The sequence below is a fragment of the Mesoplodon densirostris genome, chromosome 4 (genome assembly GCF_025265405.1).
Source record: "Mesoplodon densirostris isolate mMesDen1 chromosome 4, mMesDen1 primary haplotype, whole genome shotgun sequence".
Classification (NCBI taxonomy): Eukaryota; Metazoa; Chordata; class Mammalia; order Artiodactyla; family Ziphiidae; genus Mesoplodon; species Mesoplodon densirostris.
The window spans coordinates 124,369,968-124,388,028 of record NC_082664.1 but is presented as its reverse complement, the minus strand read 5'-3'; the positions used below and the strand labels follow the sequence as shown (position 1 = coordinate 124,388,028).

The 18,061-nt window shown below is 38.3% G+C and overlaps 1 protein-coding gene and 1 long non-coding RNA gene across 5 annotated transcripts in view; one reads left to right on the top strand and one right to left on the bottom strand.

Moving 5' to 3' along the window:
• Nucleotides 1–18,061, top strand: part of KIF23 (kinesin family member 23) — a 34,972-nt gene that overhangs the window by 10,870 nt on the left and 6,041 nt on the right. The window contains exons 5-19 of one of the 4 annotated variants that reach the window (XM_060097092.1): nt 4,455–4,591; nt 4,803–4,912; nt 5,307–5,477; nt 7,329–7,370; nt 8,080–8,192; nt 8,348–8,469; nt 9,758–9,860; nt 13,658–13,737; nt 13,822–13,941; nt 14,163–14,289; nt 14,852–15,010; nt 15,614–15,771; nt 16,675–16,848; nt 17,135–17,314; nt 17,588–17,899. In XM_060097092.1, coding sequence (XP_059953075.1) covers nt 4,455–4,591; nt 4,803–4,912; nt 5,307–5,477; nt 7,329–7,370; nt 8,080–8,192; nt 8,348–8,469; nt 9,758–9,860; nt 13,658–13,737; nt 13,822–13,941; nt 14,163–14,289; nt 14,852–15,010; nt 15,614–15,771; nt 16,675–16,848; nt 17,135–17,314; nt 17,588–17,899 — 2,108 coding nt within the window. The remainder of the gene's footprint in view (nt 1–4,454; nt 4,592–4,802; nt 4,913–5,306; nt 5,478–7,328; nt 7,371–8,079; nt 8,193–8,347; nt 8,470–9,757; nt 9,861–13,657; nt 13,738–13,821; nt 13,942–14,162; nt 14,290–14,851; nt 15,011–15,613; nt 15,772–16,674; nt 16,849–17,134; nt 17,315–17,587; nt 17,900–18,061) is intronic. The other 3 variants (XM_060097093.1, XM_060097095.1, XM_060097094.1) reach the window with 3 other exon arrangements.
• The window catches only part of LOC132488657 (uncharacterized), a 30,879-nt gene continuing 27,484 nt past the window's right edge, over nt 14,667–18,061 (bottom strand). Inside the window, exon 3 of the long non-coding RNA XR_009531795.1 lies at nt 14,667–14,973. This is a non-coding gene — a long non-coding RNA (uncharacterized LOC132488657). The remainder of the gene's footprint in view (nt 14,974–18,061) is intronic.

Genomic DNA, 18,061 nt, shown 5'->3' with positions numbered 1-18,061 from the left:
GTCTTGTTCCTGATCTTAGAGGGAATGCTTTAGGCTTTTTACCATTGAGTATGATGTTAGCTGTAGGTTTGTCATACATGACCTTTATTATGTTAAGGTGTGTTCCCTCTATGCCCACTTTCTGGAGAGTTTTTATCATAAACGGGTGTTGATTTTGTCAAAAGCATTTTCTGCATCTATTGAGATGATCAAAGGATTTTTATTCTTCAGTTTGTTAATGTGGTGTATCATACTGATTGATTTGTGGATACTGAAGAATCCTTGAATCCCTGGGATAAATCCCACTTGATTATGGTGTATGATCCTTTTAATGTATTGTTGGATTCAGTTTACTAGTATTTAGTTGAGGATTTTTGCATCTGTATTCACCAGTGATATTGGCCTGTAATTTTCTTTTTTTGTGATATTCTTGTCTGGTTTTAGTATCAGGATGATGGTGGCCTTGTAGAGTGAGTTTGGGAGTATTCCTTCCTATGCAATTTTTTAGAAGAGTTTCAGAAGAATAGGTGTTAATTCTTCTCTAAATGTTGACAGAATTTGCCTGTGAAACCATCTGGTCCTGGACTTTTGTTTGTTGGGAGTGTTTTTTAAAATTTTATTGAAGTGTAGTTGATTTACAATGTTGTGTTAATTTCTTCTGTATGGCAAAGTGATTCAGTTATACATATATATATATTCTTTTTCATATTTTCAATTATGGTTTGTCACAGGATATTGAATATAGTTCCTTGTGCTATACAATAGGACCTTGTTGTTATCCATCCTATATATAATAGGTTGCCTCTGCTAATCCCAAACTCCCACTCCTTCCCTCTCCTACCCCCCCTTCCCTTGGCAACCACAAGTCTGTTCTCTATATTTGTGAGTCTGTTTTTGTTTCATAGATATGTTGATTTGTGTCATATTTAAGATTCCACGTAATAAGTTTTATCATGGTATTTGCCTTTCTAACTTACTTTGCTTACTATTATACCTAGAGTGTGATAATCTCTAGGTCCATCCATGTTGCTGCAAATGGCAGTATTTCATTCTTTTTTATGGCTGAGTAATATTACATTGTATATATGTATCACGTCTTCCTTATCCATTCATCTGTCAGTGGACATTTATGTTGTTTCCATGTTTTGGCTATTGTAAACAGCACTGCAATGAACACTGGGGTGCATGTATCCCTTCAAACCATGGTTTTCTCCAGCTATATGCCCAGGAATGGGATTGCTGCATCTTATGGTAGCTGTATTTTTAGTTTTTTAAGGAACCTCCATACTCTTCTCCATAGTGGCTCTACCAATTTACATTCCCACCAACGGGGTAGGAGGGTTTCTCCACACCCTCTCCAGCATTTGCTACTTGTAGACTTTTTATTGATGGCCGTTCTGACTGGTGTGAGGTGGTACCTCATTGTGGTTTTGATTTGCATTTCTCCAATAATTAGCGACATTGAGTATCTTTTCATGTGCCTATTGGCCATCTGTATGTCTTCTTTGGAGAAATGTCTATTTAGGTCTTCTGCCCATTTTTTATTGGGTTGTTTGTTTTTTTGTTATTGTGTTGTATGAGCTGTTTGCATATTTGGGAAATTAAGCCCTTGTTAGTCACATCATTTGCAAATATTTTCTCCCAGTCCGTAAGTTGTCTTTTCATTTTGTTTGTGGTTTCCTTTGCTATGCAAAAGCTTATAAGTTTGGTTAGGTCCCATTTGTTTATTTTTGCTTTTATTTCTATTGCCTTGGGAGACTGACCTAAAAACACATGGGTATGATTTATGTCAGAGAATGTTTTGCCTATTTTCTCTACTAGGAGTTTTATGGTGTCTTGTCTTTTACTTTCTTTTTTATTTTTTTCATATTGGCCATGCCACGCGGCATGAAGGATGGTGCTATCCAGGGATCGAACCTAGGCCTCTGCAGTGAAAGTGCCAAATCCTAACCACTAGGCCACCAGGGAACTCCTGGTGTCTGGTCTTATAAGTAGGTCTTTAATCCACAGGTGTGTGGGTTTATTTCTGGGCTCTCTCTTCTGTTCCATTGATCTGTATATCTGTTTTTGTGCCAATACCATGCTGTTTTGATCCCTGTAGTCTTGTAGTGAAGTCTGGGAGTGTTAGGCCTCCTGTTTTTTTCTTTTTCCTCAGGGTTGCTTTGGCAATTCTGGGTCTTTTATGGTTCCATGTAAATTTTGGTATTATTTGTTCTATTTCTGTGAAAAATACCATTGGTAATTTAATAGGGATCACAAATCTGTAGATTGCTTTGGGTAGTATGGCCATTTTAGCAATATTAATTCTTCCAATCCAAGAGCATGGGATATCTTTCCGTTTCTTTGAATCATCTTTAATTTCCTTTAATAATGTTTTGTAGTTCTCAGCACTAAGTCTTTCACCTCCTTGGTGAGGCTTATTTCTAAGTATTTTATTTTTTTGTGGGAGTTTAAAAGGGACTATTTTATTTATTTATTAATAAACAATAAAAACAAATATTATTTATTTACATTCCCTTTATGATATTTCATTGTTAGTGTAAAAAGTGCAACCTATTTCTGTATGTTAATCTTGTATCCTGCTACCTTGTTGGATTCATTTATCAGTTCTAGTGGTTTTAGTGTGGAGTCTTCAGGGTTTTCTACATATATTATCATGTCATTTGCGTATAATGACAATTTTACCTCTTTCCTACACATTTAAATACCTTTTCTTTTTCTTGTCTGATTGCTGTGGCTAGGACTTCCAATACTATGTTGAAGAGAAGTGGTGAGAGTGGGCATCCTTGTCTTGTTCCATATTTTAGCGGGAAGTCTTTCAGCTTTTCACCATTGAATATTATATTGGCTGTGGGTTTGTCATAAATAGCTTTTATTATGTTGAGATATGTTCCCTCTACCCAGTTTCATAAGGGTTTTTATCACGAGTGAATGTTGAATTTTGTCAAACGCTTTTTCTGCATCTATTGATGATCATGAGGTTTTTTCCTTCTGTTGATGTGGTGTATCTCATTTATTGATTTATGTATGTTGGATCATCCTTGGGACCCTGGGATTAATCCAACGTGGTCATGGTGTGTGACCTTTTTTATGTGTTGTTGGATTCGGTTTGCTGGTATTTTGTTGAGAATTTTTGTGTCTATATTTATCAAAGATAACTGGCCTGTAATTTTTTTTGTGTTACCCATGTCCAGATTTGGTATCAGGGTGATAGTGGCCTTTTAGAATGAATTTGGGAGTGTTCCTTCCTCTGCAATTTTTTGGAATAGTTTCAGAAGGATAGCTGTTAACTCTTCTCTAAATGTGTGATAGAATTTGCCTATGAAGCCATCTGGTCCTGGACTTTTGTTTGCTGGGAGGTTTTAATCACAGTTTCAGTTTCAGTACTTATGATTGGTCCTTTCATATTTTCTATTTCTTCCTGGTTGAGTCTTGGGTGCTTGTACCTTTCTAAGAATTTGTCCATTTCTTCTAGGTTATCCATTTTATTGGCATACACTTGCTTGTAGTAGTCTCTTATGATCCCTTGTATTTCTGTGGTGTCTGTTGTAACTTCTCTGTTTTCACTTCTGATTTTCTTGATTTGAGCCCTCCCTTTTTTTTGTTGATGAATCTGGCTAAAGGTTTATCAGTCTTGTTTACCTTTTCAAAGAACCAGCTTTTAGTTTCATTGCTCTTTTCTGTTGTTTCCTTCATCTCTATTTATTTCTGCTCTGATCTTTATGATTTCTTTCCTTCTACTCACTTTGGGTTTTGTTTATTCTTTTTTCTTTAGTTGCTTTAGGTGTAAGGTTAAGTTGTTTGAGATTTTTCTTGTTTCCTGAGGTAAGATTTTATTGCTATAAACTTCCCTGCTAAAACTGCTTTTTCTGCATCACATAGGTTTTTGATTGTCATGTTTTTGTCATTTGTCTCTAGGTATTTTTTTTTATTTCTTCAGTGATCCATTGGTTGTTTAGTAACATCTTGTTTAGCTTCCACTTACTTGTTTTTTTTGACAGTTTTTTTTTCTTGTGATTGATTTCAAATCTCTTAGTGTTGTGGTCAGAAAAGATTCTTGATATGATTTCAGTTTTCTTAAATTTACTGAGGCTTGTTTTGTCATCCAGCATGTGGTCAGTTCTGGAGAATGTTCCATGTGCACCTGAGAAGAATGTGCATTCTGCTGCTTTTGGATGGAATGTTCTATAAATATCAATTAAGTCCATCTGGTTTAATGTGTCATTTATGGCCCGTGTTTCGTTATTGATTTTCTGTCTGGATGATCTGTTTATTGATGTAAGTGGGCGTTAAAGCCTCCCTATTGTGTTACTGTTGATTTCTCCTTTCATGGCTGTTAGCATTTGCCTTATATATTGAAGTGTTGAGCAGTTATTTTAAGTGTTTTCTAATACAAAAAATATTATACGTGGAGGACTTTTAAGATATAGCCAAGTGTGACATTTAATATATAACTGTGACTTGTTACATTGTAGGTCTCCTTTTTACATATGGTGTGACGGGAAGTGGAAAAACTCACACTATGACTGGTTCTCCAGGGGAAGGAGGACTGCTTCCTCGCTGTTTGGACATGCTCTTTAACAGTATAGGGTCGTTTCAAGCTAAACGATATGTAAGTTTAAATTTTTGTATGTTGTGACTCACTAGAGGGCATAGGTGCCAAAATACCTGTGGATACAGTAGTATTAAGGGAGAACTAAGGCATCGGATACCTTTTGGAACTTTAAATATGTTTAAATATTGATTTTTATTTCTTAAATATATTTCTTACTATTTAAGTCAAAGTCTAAAAATTATGGTCTGATTTTTGTCCCCACTTTAAGGTTTTTAAATCTAATGATAGGAATAGTATGGAAATACAGTGTGAAGTTGATGCTTTATTAGAACGGCAGAAAAGAGAAGCCACGCCCAATCCAAAGACCCCCTCTAGCAAGTAAGTAATTACATTTCTAACACTGGCCTCATGGGAACCCTGTCCAGTGGTTTCCTCAGGCATAGGGAACGGTGAACAGAAGTGGAGAAGTTGGTTTGACAGTTGACTTTAGTGAGGTCAAAGTTGAGAGATGTTCTTAAGTAAGTTTATTTGCTCAGATGTTCTGTTTTGTTCTGAGCACACTGTCCTTGAATCACTGTTTAGGGAAGGTGCCACTCTTGGTGAGAGAGGGTGTAAAAGCCTGTGTTGTGTATCTGGGGAGATATGGGAGAACTGTTGGCCCAACCATGAGTATGAATAAAGTTGCTCTGTGCATTCCTACTTGTAATGGAGGTCATTTATTTACTTACAGTGTGTAAGATGAGACTTTGGGGCTTTTTATTTCTTTTTTCAGACGACAAGTAGATCCAGAGTTTGCAGATATGATAAATGTACAAGAATTCTGCAAAGCAGGAGAGGTTGATGAAGATAGTGTCTACGGTGTATTTGTCTCTTATATTGAAATATATAATAATTACATATATGATCTATTGGAAGAGGTGCCGTTTGATCCCATAAAGCCTAAGTAAGTAGTGGAGAGAGTCCCTTAGCTGCTTAACCTTGGTGAAGTCACTTCACATCAGTGAGGTTTAGTTTCCTCAACTATAAATGGGGATAAAGCTTACTTTTGTTTTCAAAATGAAATATAACTCATGTCATGCAGTTGGTGCTTGGTAAATAGTTCTGTATATTAACTAGATTTGTAGCTGTATTAGGAAAACCATTGGGTTAAGGCATCTAAGGAGAATATTCACCTTAGACTTTACTTTTGAAAAACTCTTGGCCCTGGGCTATATATATATATATATATATATATATATATACACATACATATATTTTTAACATCTTTATTGGAGTATAATTGTTTTACACTGTTGTGTTAGTTTCTGCTGTATAACGTAGTGAATCAGTTATATGTATACCTATGTCCCCATATCTCCTCCCTCTTGCATCTCCCTCCCACCCTCCCTATTTCACCCCTCTAGGTGGTCACAAAGCACCGAGCTGATCTCCCGGTGCTATGCAGCTGCTTCCCACTAGCTATTTTACATTTGGTAGTGTATATATGTCAGTGCAACTCTCTTACTTCATCTCATCTTACACTTCCCCCTCCCCATGTCCTCAAGTCCATTCTCTACGTCTGCGTCTTTATTCCTGTCCTGCCCCTAGGTTCTTCAGAACTTTTTTTTTTAGATTCCATATATATGTGTTAGCATACGGTATTTGTTTTTCTCTTTCTGACTTACTTCACTTTGTATGACAGACTCTAGGTCCATCCACCCCACTACAAATAACTCAACTTTGTTTCTTTTTATGGCTGAGTAATATTCTACTGTATATATGTGGGCCCTGGGCTGTATTTTGACAAGGACCTTAATTGTATAAAGAAGTGTCCCTGTAGATGTGCCCTGGGGCTACCTTTAAGAACCTGACACTTAATGTTGGGAGTTTGTAGCCTCTAATCCGTGTTCTGGTGATCCCCACAGAATGGAGCCTAAAGCTGTTGTCTGCACAGCTAATGGTCACAGACCTTCCATCACTGACCAATAAGAAGTGACATCTGTATTGTCATTCCACCAGAGTTAAAAGACTATTACTTAGATTTCCTTGGGTCTTGCCCTGCTGAGACTGAAGAGCAATTACAATCCGGCATCACAAACTACATCTGTGCCAGAGCTGACTCTGGTACCTTGTTCCTAGATGGTTTTGTTCTTAAGCTAAATGCTTATCTTCAATGCTGTCTTTGTCAGGGCCTCTCAAGACAAATAATATGAAGACCTGTGTTGTATTACTTAACTTTTGTGTATATGACTCAGTGAATATTATTGGAGGAACAGCTAGATTTGGAAAACCATTAGACTGAGAACAGCTGTCTGTATACCCACTTTTATTTATATTAAACAATTTATAGACTAATTACTTTACCATTTGTTTCAAAGTATCAGTTGTATGTACCCATTTTCCTAAACTTTTGTGATGTCATTCACTGCTACCAATCACTTTCATGTCTGCACATGTGCCAAGTTTCTGTTTGATTTGTTCCAAATGAGATTGTTTTCTAAGAAGCCTATCTTGGTTTTGTTATATAAATGAAGACTGACAAATGTGACTATGCCTTGTAACCTTTCTGGTAACTCCTTGAATGAACTCACAGGGTGCTTATTTGGCAGTGAATTCAGATTTTATTTGTTAGGGTGGTGATTAACCTGCTTTTTTGAGCTGGTTTAAGGTTTAGTTTTTAATACAATGAAGAAATATTAGAAGCAGAGGATTTTTAAGATACGACTCATTGTGACTGTCAGATACTCTGGACTGAACGTGTTGCTGCGAGATGGCTGCTATAGAAACAGTAACTTCTACCTTATTCCTTTGGTAGGTGGAATAGTTGCAGCACGCCCATGAGGAACACAGATTTTGTGTATGTGATGGTGCTCTTTTCTTAAGGAGAAGGGTGCAGTTATACTAGTGGTTGGCATCTGTGGCATGTTTGCATGTAGGTGGTTTTTCATTGGTACTGGGCCGGCTGCTACTTCTAAGCCCCTCCTTGGTCCCTGAGAAATCTGCCATTTGCTGAATAATGGTGGCTGGTAAATGTTTCTACCCCCACCATTCACAAGAGTGAGGCCAAACAGGCAGCACCTTTCCCATCCTCATCCTACCTTAGACTAAAACTTGACCAGCCACTTTGAAAGGATTGCCACTCCTGGTATATACCAAACTCCTTCTGAATTTGTTTTTTGTTGACACTGAAGTCAGAACCAGCTCTATCTGCTGATCTTTTAAAATTAAGAAAATGCTAGATTTTGATGCTTAACCTGTGCATGTGATGGTGCTATACTACTACTTTGATCTCTAATTGTTTAGTAAGTGTTGTTTCATGTGCTTTGTTAGAACAAACTAGAGCAAAGCTTTTAAAACAAAATAGATTCCTGTTATCCTGTTATGTAACTAATCTTTTTACTATATATCCTTATTCTTATCCAAGTGTAATATGCTTCTGGAGTCTTGCTTAGGCTTATTCCCGTTATAAGAATGGATGTCATGTTGCCTGACATTTTAGTCCTTGTCTTAAGTTGCAATATCAGTATCTCGTAATATAGGAAACCAATGTTTTTTCTTTTCCGTAGACTTCCACAATCTAAGTTGCTTCGTGAAGATAAGAACCATAACATGTACGTTGCTGGATGTATAGAAGTAGAAGTGAAATCTACTGAGGAGGCTTTTGAAGTTTTCTGGAGAGGTTAGAAGCAGAGCTAGAATTACAGATATATACAGTGATAAATATAATCCTGAAAGTTGCTAATCTAATTTGACAATACTTTTTGGTTTGGTAGAAAGTATGTACACTGAAATGACTTGGTAGAGATTTGATCAATGATTTCTCTGTCACTGTAGGCCAGAAAAAGCGACGAATTGCTAATACACATTTGAATCGTGAGTCCAGCCGTTCCCATAGTGTGTTCAACATTAAATTAGTTCAGGCTCCCTTGGATGCAGATGGAGACAATGTCTTACAGGTAAAGGTTTAACATGTGGAGTGTTTTCTTGTTTTGAATCCTTAATTTTGGGAATCAGAGGTAAACCATGGAGGTTTCATTACACTGAATATTGCTCTAGAATTATATGTGTAGGTGATGACATTTAAAAAAAAATGTTCCATTAATTAGATAGTATAGTTTTGGGAAACTGGCTATTAAATCTTAGAACCTGGAATTTTGTTGTTAAAAAGGTTTGCAAATCTTTATAAATATCTAATAGAGGAGATAAAACAATGAAAACATATCTTATTTTATCTCTGAAGACTCATTTTGTATGTAGAAATTCAGTTAATGGTTTTTAAATGTTAGCAGTTAACTTTCCAGGCTAGGTACAGTTCAGGAGTGGCCAATTCTAAATTGTTCTTCTCTTGGCTGATAGGCCAGTAGGGCCCTCCATCTGCTGATCACTCTTTACTGCTGGGCCTGTCATGCTACAAGGCTTATATCAATTAGTAACAGCATTTGAGCCTGAATATATAAATCATTTAATAACTTTAAGCTATTAAAATGTAATTCCATTCAAAACATATCGTGAAATTGTGGTATATCACGAAGGTTTTCAGATGGCAGGAGTAGATGGTACAGCATGGTACTAAAGACCACCAGGATTTGAATTCTGATTCCAAGGCATTTACTAGCTTGTCTCACCTAATTGTAATAAACTCCTTGTAATGCTGTGAGGGTTAAAGGAGGTGAGGCATGTAAAGTTTTTAGTCCATTGCCTGGCTTACAGTCAGCACTTGATAAATGTTAGCTAGAAAATCCTTTTAAGTCAAGTCTCTATACACTTGCTTTCCATTGAATCATATCTAATATTATAGTATCAGTTATGTATCTCTTGACTTTCATTTCTTATAAGTTATTAGAGTATTATGAAATTATTAGACTGTTAAATTATCAAATATCTCTATACAAATATTTAGCCTTGTTGTAGACTCACGATTTAGCAGACATTTATTGAGCTCCTGCTGAGTGCTAGGCACTGTGCAAGTTGCTGGAGATGAAGTGGTTAAAAGGTAGAATTCCTATTCTTGTGGAGCTTACAGTATAATGTAGAAGACCAGACAATGGGCAAGTAATGTCATGAGGATATTTATCATATGCTTTTAGCAAACTCTTCCCCCAAAACATGTATCCTTCACCCCTACTATACATTTTGTATTGTGCAAACATTGTATTCATAAGACTTAATTTGATTTGAATATATTTAAAGAACACTGTAAACCAATTATAACTTATGTTACCGGCATTATAATCTTCCCTTCAGGAAAAAGAACAAATCACTATTAGCCAGTTGTCCTTGGTAGATCTTGCTGGAAGTGAAAGAACTAACCGGACAAAAGCAGAAGGGAACAGGTTACGTGAAGCTGGTGAGCAAAGCATAGTACTTAATTATTGCTACAACTTTCAAAGACTTGCCGTGCCAGTTTATCGTCACTTATTGATAGGTGTTTTATGCATAACTGTCTTCAATTTGACTAAAAATTTAGAGGCTAAGTGACCAGTGCTTTTTCTTTAGTTATGGTGGTTTGGTATTGATTACAACACATTGATTTCTTTAAGAATGAGGAAAAGTGAGTAAAATAAATATAAAACAGGTTATATTCATATTGAAAGTGTCTATTATATCTACAGCTGGCGTGTCAGTACTGGGTCCATTAAATTAAGTGATTGAATAGTTACTCCAACATTCAAAGTGGTAAAAATTGGCTTCTGGAGATAGGAAAAATCTTTGAATACAAAAGCCAGTTGAAAGGAAATCTGTGTGTGTGTTTTTCTCTTTTAATCTGTCATTTAGTACAGCCATTCATGTTATGTTTTATGTTAATAACATTTATGGAGTACCTACTGTGTTACAGGAGTTGAACACAGATATAAAGGATGACACCCTGCCCTAGAGAGCCCATCTAGTACAAGAGAGGCAGGTAACTAGAGTGTCTCAGTAGAGTATGAAGGAGGTGAGCACGAGGTGCTGTGGGAGTACAGAGCAGGGCTGCTCCATCCATTCTGGGGCTGTGTGTGAGAGGGGGCGCTTTGGGGAAGAATGCGTGGAGTTGACACTTAAATTGAGGCGAGAGCTCTTGAAGGATAGAATTAAAGGCATCGTTCCTGAGAGAACATGGCAGTGTCAGGGTAGCTGGAGTGTAGGGTGTGGGTTGGTGAGCCGTGACCACTGAGGCAGGAGGGCAAGGCAAGGTCATTAAGACCCTTGACTATCATATTAGAAAGTCTGAATTTTTTCTTGAAGGAATAATGGTGACTACCAATTATTAAGGGACTAGTGTGTGTCATAGTATCTACTGTACGTGGGCTTGATTTCTTGATTGTGACTTTTCAGGATTGTATCATACCCAGTTTTCTGATTGGAAGAGGTTAAGTAATTTTCCCAAGGTTAGAGCCTGGTTCAAACCCAGGTTGGTTGAACTTTCAAAACTTGTATCTTTCTGCTGTTAGTCAATGAAGGATTAGTTTTAGAAAGACCATTTCCCCAGTGTAGCAGATTAATTTACCAGAGGCAAGTCTAGAGAGATGAAAAGCAGTCAGGAGCCTTTTGCAGTAATGCAGATGAGCAATCGTGTCACCTGGAGGCAAAGGTCAGCCAAAACTAAGAGCTAGTTTGGAAGTAGGCCCATCTGGATGTGGAGAGGAAGGAAGAGAAGAGGGTAAATCAAGGAAGATCTTGATTGAGGAGAAGTAGCTTGAGGTGCAGGTATGGGCAGTTAAGAGTTTTGTGTTGGACATATTCAGTTTATTCAAGTGTAAGTGCCTAGTAATTGGATGCAGACAGGTACATGGATTTGGAAGAGAGATTTGACTTGAGGTTTATAGGTTTAGGTTTTGCCAATAAAAGCATGATTTAAGCAATGGGGAAGATAAGATTATTCATGGAAAACAAAGAGGAACAAACTGAGGGCAGGGCCTTGAGGACAACAAATCCTTGAGATGATTAATTTAGAGAGACTGGGAAGGAGAGAGTGGAGGGATAGCTAGGTGACTTGAGGGAGTATGGGATGACTAACCACATACACACACACACACACACACACTTTATATATGTCTTTATAAGAAGACAGAGCATCTGGAATCCAGATCACAAGAGGAAGGATTAACCTTGATGGGAAAAGAGGTTTAGCTGGATTGGGAGGAAAGTAGAAACCTGAGGGTTCTGATGCTTTGGGGAGAAAAACAGAAAGGACGATCAGTGTTGATATGGATGGGGAACAGGTGTGACATGGTTAGGGAGTGAGAACTAGAAGAAGAGGATATTGTGCCTGGGGCACAGTTTAGCCTCAGGTTTCTAGAGGTGCTGCAGTTCTGAGTGACAAGGTTCAGGGCGTGGTTACAGTGGTAAAGAGAGAAAGATCTACTGGACTTGACGAGGCTGGGGCCCTCCAATGGCAGGTCAGAGTGACCTTCCTCTTAGATCCTGAAGTTGACCCAGGAGCTGGCATGTATGGGGAACATTTATTTGGAGGCAGCATTAAGAAACTGGGAAAATGTTGCTGGCCTCCCTCTACTCACCATCCTTATAAAATGTCAGGCTTTAGAAAACAAGCAACTTTTATTCACAAGACTACAGGGCTGCAGGGGAAGCACCACCCTTCTGGGAAATAAAAGTAAGGCTGCAGGGCTTTGCACCATGGGATGGGGTAGAGCTTGTGGACACTACTCAGAATGATATTTTAGAATGTATAACATAAAATACAGGATTAAAAAGGAAACCAATTAGACTGAAATGTGTTTTTTAAAGTATTCTTAAAACCTGTCATATAGTAATTTATGTGCTTTATTAAGGCCTTAAATAAAATCCCAACAGCATGTCTAATAACTGCATAATTTCAAAGTATCTTGAGATCAGCAAAAAACCATAGTGTTATAGAAGTATCTGACTTCTACTGATTAAAAATCACAGGTGGTAGTACTACCACACTGTAGGTTTTTGGCCTACATTCATAATGGGAGAAATGGCTAAATTTCAGAGATCAATAGAAATAAGGATGTAAGTTATTTCCCATCCATGTATGCAGACTCCCTGAAGTGTACCCATGGACAAAACGGACCCCAGGTTAGGAACCCCTGGCATTAGGGAAAGAGGTGAATGGATCATTCTGTGAGAGGCCTGAGGATGAGGGAAGTCTGTTAACAGGAATATCGATTTTGGAGACATAATGTAAGAAAAGGAGGAAGGGCAGTGGGAGGTGGGGTCAAGAAAAATAAAGCATGCATCATGGAATATCACGGAGGTGCAAATGAGCTCTGTGGTTTTGTTTTTTTAATTTTTATCTATTTTTGGATGCGTTGGGTCTTCATTGCTGCGCGCGGCTTTTCTCTAGTTGTGGCTCGTGGGCTCTAGAGCGCAGGCTCAGCAGTTGTGGCGCGTGGGCTTAGTTGCTCCACGGCATGTGGGATCTTCCCGGACCAGGGCTCGAACCCGTGTCCCCTGCATTGGCAAGGGGATTCTTAACCACTGCACCACCAGGGAAGCCTAAGCTCTGTGTTTTGAGAGGCGGCTAAGAATGAAAGCATGGTAGAGTCAGCTGACCTTAAGGTTTCAGGATGAAAAAATTCTCAGGTACTTCTGGGGTCTATGCAGGTGAGCTCTCCTGTACTGTTGGCTTGATAGATCTGTCAGACTTGCCTTGACTGAGAAATTCAAATGAGTGGCCAGGACTAACAAGTATGCTGCCTAAGAAACCCTTGTTTAGATATTGAGGGAACAGATTTAGTTGGCTCTTAAGATACTTGACTGGTAGAAACAGGAGCTCCTCCTGGTGCAGGGGAGACTTCAGTGTCCGGATGGAGCCAACTGGAGCCTGAAATGGTCATGCTTTAGAGAAAATATTTTATTATGAGGATATTAAACATCTGTATCTAATATACTCTTTCACATCACAGTATTTAAGATTTGGAAGAAACTTTATGGGTCATGAAGCATAATGCTGCATTCACTGGAGGGTCTTTATGATACAGTCCCTGAAGGACGGTACTCACCCTCTCCTGCAACACTGCCAGATAAGGATAGCTCTTTAAGTTGAGCCACTAAAATCTGTCATTTGTAATTTCCATCTAATAGTGCTATGAAGTAGGGATTTCACAGGCAAACAGACCACACTCTAGCTACTCAATTGTCGTCTTCAAATGTCTTCTGTGTACATTTTTCTGTCAGGTAACATTAATCAGTCACTAATGACGCTAAGAACGTGTATGGAGGTCCTGAGAGAGAACCAAATGTATGGAACTAACAAGGTAAGCAGCAGCCTTTGAACATTTGTATAGTTTTGTTTGTGTGCATTTTCTGCCTTATGTATTTGGATTTGAATATATTTATAGATGGTTCCATATCGAGATTCAAAGTTAACCCATCTGTTCAAGAACTACTTTGATGGCGAAGGGAAAGTACGCCTGATCGTGTGTGTGAATCCAAAGGCCGAAGATTATGAAGAAAGCTTGGTAATTTTAATGCCTTTATAAAGTCTGACCTTCTACAGAGAAAACAACCATTTGGATGTGAAGAATAACATTTTGAACATTTTTTAAACTGATACAGAACCATTAGTTACAGAAGTGAACTAATGACCAATCTATTACCGTTTCATTTACTAATTTCTTTAGAAAGACTTGGATATGCTTATTTGTTTAAAAAAACAAACCCCATTTATTTCGTATCTTAGCAAGTCATGAGATTTGCAGAAGTGACCCAAGAAGTTGAAGTAGCAAGACCAACAGACAAGGCAATATGTGGTTTAATGCCGGGAAGGCGATACAGAAACCAGGCCCGGGGAGGTCCTGTTGGAGATGGTATGAGCTGCTGTTATGTCATTTGCCCACTGATGAGTCTGTCTGTCTGTCTCTCTCTCTCTCTTTTTTTTTTTTTTGCGGTACGCGGGCTCTCACTGTTGTGCCCTTTCCCGTTGTGGAGCACAGGCTCCGGATGCGCAGGCTCAGCGGCCATGGCTCCCAGGCCTAGCCGCTCCGCGGCATGTGGGATCTTCCCGGACCGGACCGGGGCACGAACCCGTGTCCCCTGCATCGGCAGGTGGACTCTCAACCACTGCGCCATCAGGGAAGCCCCCATGTCTCTCTCTTTTTTTAAAAAAAATCTGTTTCACATAAGAAAACTGTTTACTTCCTTTCCCCTCGAAAACCAAGTGCAAAAAAAAATCTGAATCAAAGTATGTGACATTTCTTTTATTATATACCTTTTTTTCATTTTTCCTTCTTTATAACACATTTTTAAGGAAGTATTATGACAGCCCAACAAGGTACAATGTTGACTGGGGATCTTATCACAGTGTTAAAACTTGTTTGAGTAACTTTTTTCCTGTGTAACTAACTTTTTATTTTTAATAACTCAATACAGAACTGCTGGTTTCAGAAGTGGTTTTGCAGAGTTTTCCACCTTTGCCATCCTGCGAAATTTTGGATATCAATGACAAGCAGACTCTTCCCAGGCTGACTGAAGCACTAGAGAAACAACATCACCTACGACAAAAGATGACTGATGAGTTTCACAAACAGGGTAAGGGCAAAACTGCAGTCATTTTAACACCAGAAATTTGCAGGGAATTGAGTTCTTTGTTGGGATAGAATTTTCAAGGAAGGGTTATTTTGTCTCTGAACTTAGTAGTCCCCAAGGCATCATTTTATATCCCAAGAAATTAAAGCAAAAGAGAAAAGTGGGTATGAGTTTCTCCCTTTCAGAAATCAATAGTGATGATCAAAGGGATAACAGCTACTTTTTAGTTCCTACTAGTTACTTATTTGCAAGGCATTTAACATGTATTACATTATAATAACTATCTTTGAGAAAATCACTTAATCCTTTATTTCTAGTTTCCATCCGCAAAATGGGGATTGTAATTGCTCCTACATCAGGGTGCTGTAAGGATAAATGAGATAATGTGTGAAAATCATGTAGGACAGGAACAGCTTGGTACATAGTAAGTGCTCAGTGAATGTACTTACACTTATCTTCATAAGAAAAATGTGAGATAAGTGGTATTTAAATCCTCATTTTGAAGTGAGGAAATGTGCTCAGAAAAAATGCCCACATCACATAAAAGTTGATTTCTTTGGTTATTTTCGAATCGGAGTAACCTTGGCCTGCATGCTCTTGTTTCAGCTATTACTTTTAAAGCTTTGTTGCAAGAATTTGACAATGCTGTTTTAAATAAAGAAAACTACATTCAAGGAAAACTAAATGAAAAGGAAAAGGTGATCTCAGGACAGAAATCGGAAATTGAACGACTGGAGAAGAAAAACAAAACTTTAGAATACAAGGTTGGCTTTATCATGGATGTATATTTAGCACTGGTCTCTGACTTAGCCGTTCTGCTATACTGGCCAGCAGCTGCTGCTTACTGGGAGTTATCATTTGGTTATTTACTAATCTTCATCCCATCCCCAAAAAGAGGAAATATGAGTGAAAAGCATAAAAGGGGTAATACACTCTTTAATTTTATGAAATAGACTTTAGCAATCGAAGAGAATGTTCTACAGTTTAGCTTTGATTATAGCTTGCTTTTTGATTTACTAATGTGTAATGTTTGTTCTCTCATTCACTGAGGATCATTTAGAGAGTACACATTCATTCTAGAGAGAAGCTAATCTCAACCGATATAGTGTTCTCTATTCTGAAAATAGCCTAAAAATTAAATTTTAGGCCTTAATTTTCAGGAAAAGTAATTTTCACATGAAATCAGTTATAACTTCATCTTTCAGTGAGGAACTTGTTTAAAAGTTCTCATTTCTAGGAATGGAGGTGGGAATTCAGATGAAATTTTAGAAGAAAATGCTTTCTCCATGATTTTTCTTTCCATAACTATCCTTGCATAAGATTATGAGAGAGATTTTTTTTTTTTTTTTTTTTTTTTTTTTTGCGGTATGCGGGCCTCTCACTATAGTGGCCTCTCCCGTTGCGGAGCACAGGCTCCGGACGCGCAGGCTCAGTGGCCATGGCTCACGGGCCCAGCCGCTCCACGGCACGTGGGATCTTCCCAGACCGGGGCACGAACCCGTGTCCCCTGCATCGGCAGGTGGACTCTGGGGCACGAACCCGTGTCCCCTGCATCGGCAGGTGGACTCCCAACCACTGCGCCACCAGGGAAGCCCGAGAGAGATTATTTTAAACCTACTTGAAATGTTTACATACCAAATGCTGAACATAATGGTCTACTTTCCCAGGTTGAGATTTTAGAGAAAACAACGACTATCTATGAAGAAGACAAGCGCAATCTGCAACAGGAGCTGGAAACCCAGAATCAGAAACTTCAGCAACAGTTTTCTGACAAGCGCAGACTAGAGGCCAGGATGCAAGGCATGGTGACAGAAACAACCATGAAGTGGGAGAAAGAATGTGTGAGTGTCATTCATACAGTGCTCACGTCAGGGATGATTCATCTCTAATTGGAGCATTCTGAATCCCTTGTACTTGGGGTAGGGTTTTAGTGGTGGTGGCCACAGCAGCCCCTATTCAGTTCCTCTTCCTTCCTTCCTTCCTCTGCCCTTACAAGTCACAACAAATTAATAAGCATTATGAAGAACTGGAGAACTCTCATCTTTAGGAAGTAAAGCGTTCAGGTAAACTAGTGCATTTGTTTGCTATAACTGAATTAGAATATTTATCACCATATATAATCTTCAGGAGCGTCGAGTGGCAGCCAAACAGCTGGAGATGCAAAATAAACTCTGGGTGAAAGATGAAAAACTGAAACAACTGAAGGCTATTGTTACTGAACCCAAAGCTGAAAGGCCAGAGAGACCCTCTCGGGAGCGCGATCGAGAAAAAGCTACTCAAAGACCTGTTTCTCCATCACCAGTACCTGTAAGTTATTTGTAGTTGTGTAGTAACTTAGTAGTACTAGAGAAGGTTTGTTCAGATTAGGTGACTATTTCTGTGAGAATCAATTTTTTGTTTTATATTATTGTATTTCTCAAATTTCTATTTATAAATATTTTCAAATTTAGTATAAACACAAATTTAGTATAAAAATTAGTAATTTAGTACAAAAATTATGTCTTCCTGTGCTAATATTTAAGTAATGAATTGTTTCATTTTTTCAAGTCTTGCTCATTAATTTCTCTTCAATTTTTTTAGCCTTCTAGTAACTATATTGCTCAGATTTCCAACGGCCAGCAACTCATGAGCCAGCCACAGCTACATAGGGGCTCTAACTCTTGCAGCAGCATTTCTGTAGCTTCCTGTATTTCGGAATGGGAGCAGAAAATTCCTTCGTACAACACACCTCTCAATGTCACATCTATTGCAAGGCGTAGGCAGAAGGAGCCAGGACAAAGTAAAACTTGTATCGTGTCAGACAGAAGGCGAGGGATGTACCGGACTGAAGGCAGGGAGGTGGTTCCTTCACTCAGAAATGAGATAGAAATAGAAGAGGATCACTGCAGCAGGGTTAGTGCCAGTATTATTTTAAAGCATTGTAGCAATAGATTTTAATCTTCTGTGTTTTTTTAACTAACTTGGTTCAGAAAGTTCAATGGAAAGATGGGTGAGCGCTAATATAAACAAGGTCTAATTTTTCTGTTAGTTTGAAAGATCAAATCACCCTGAAAC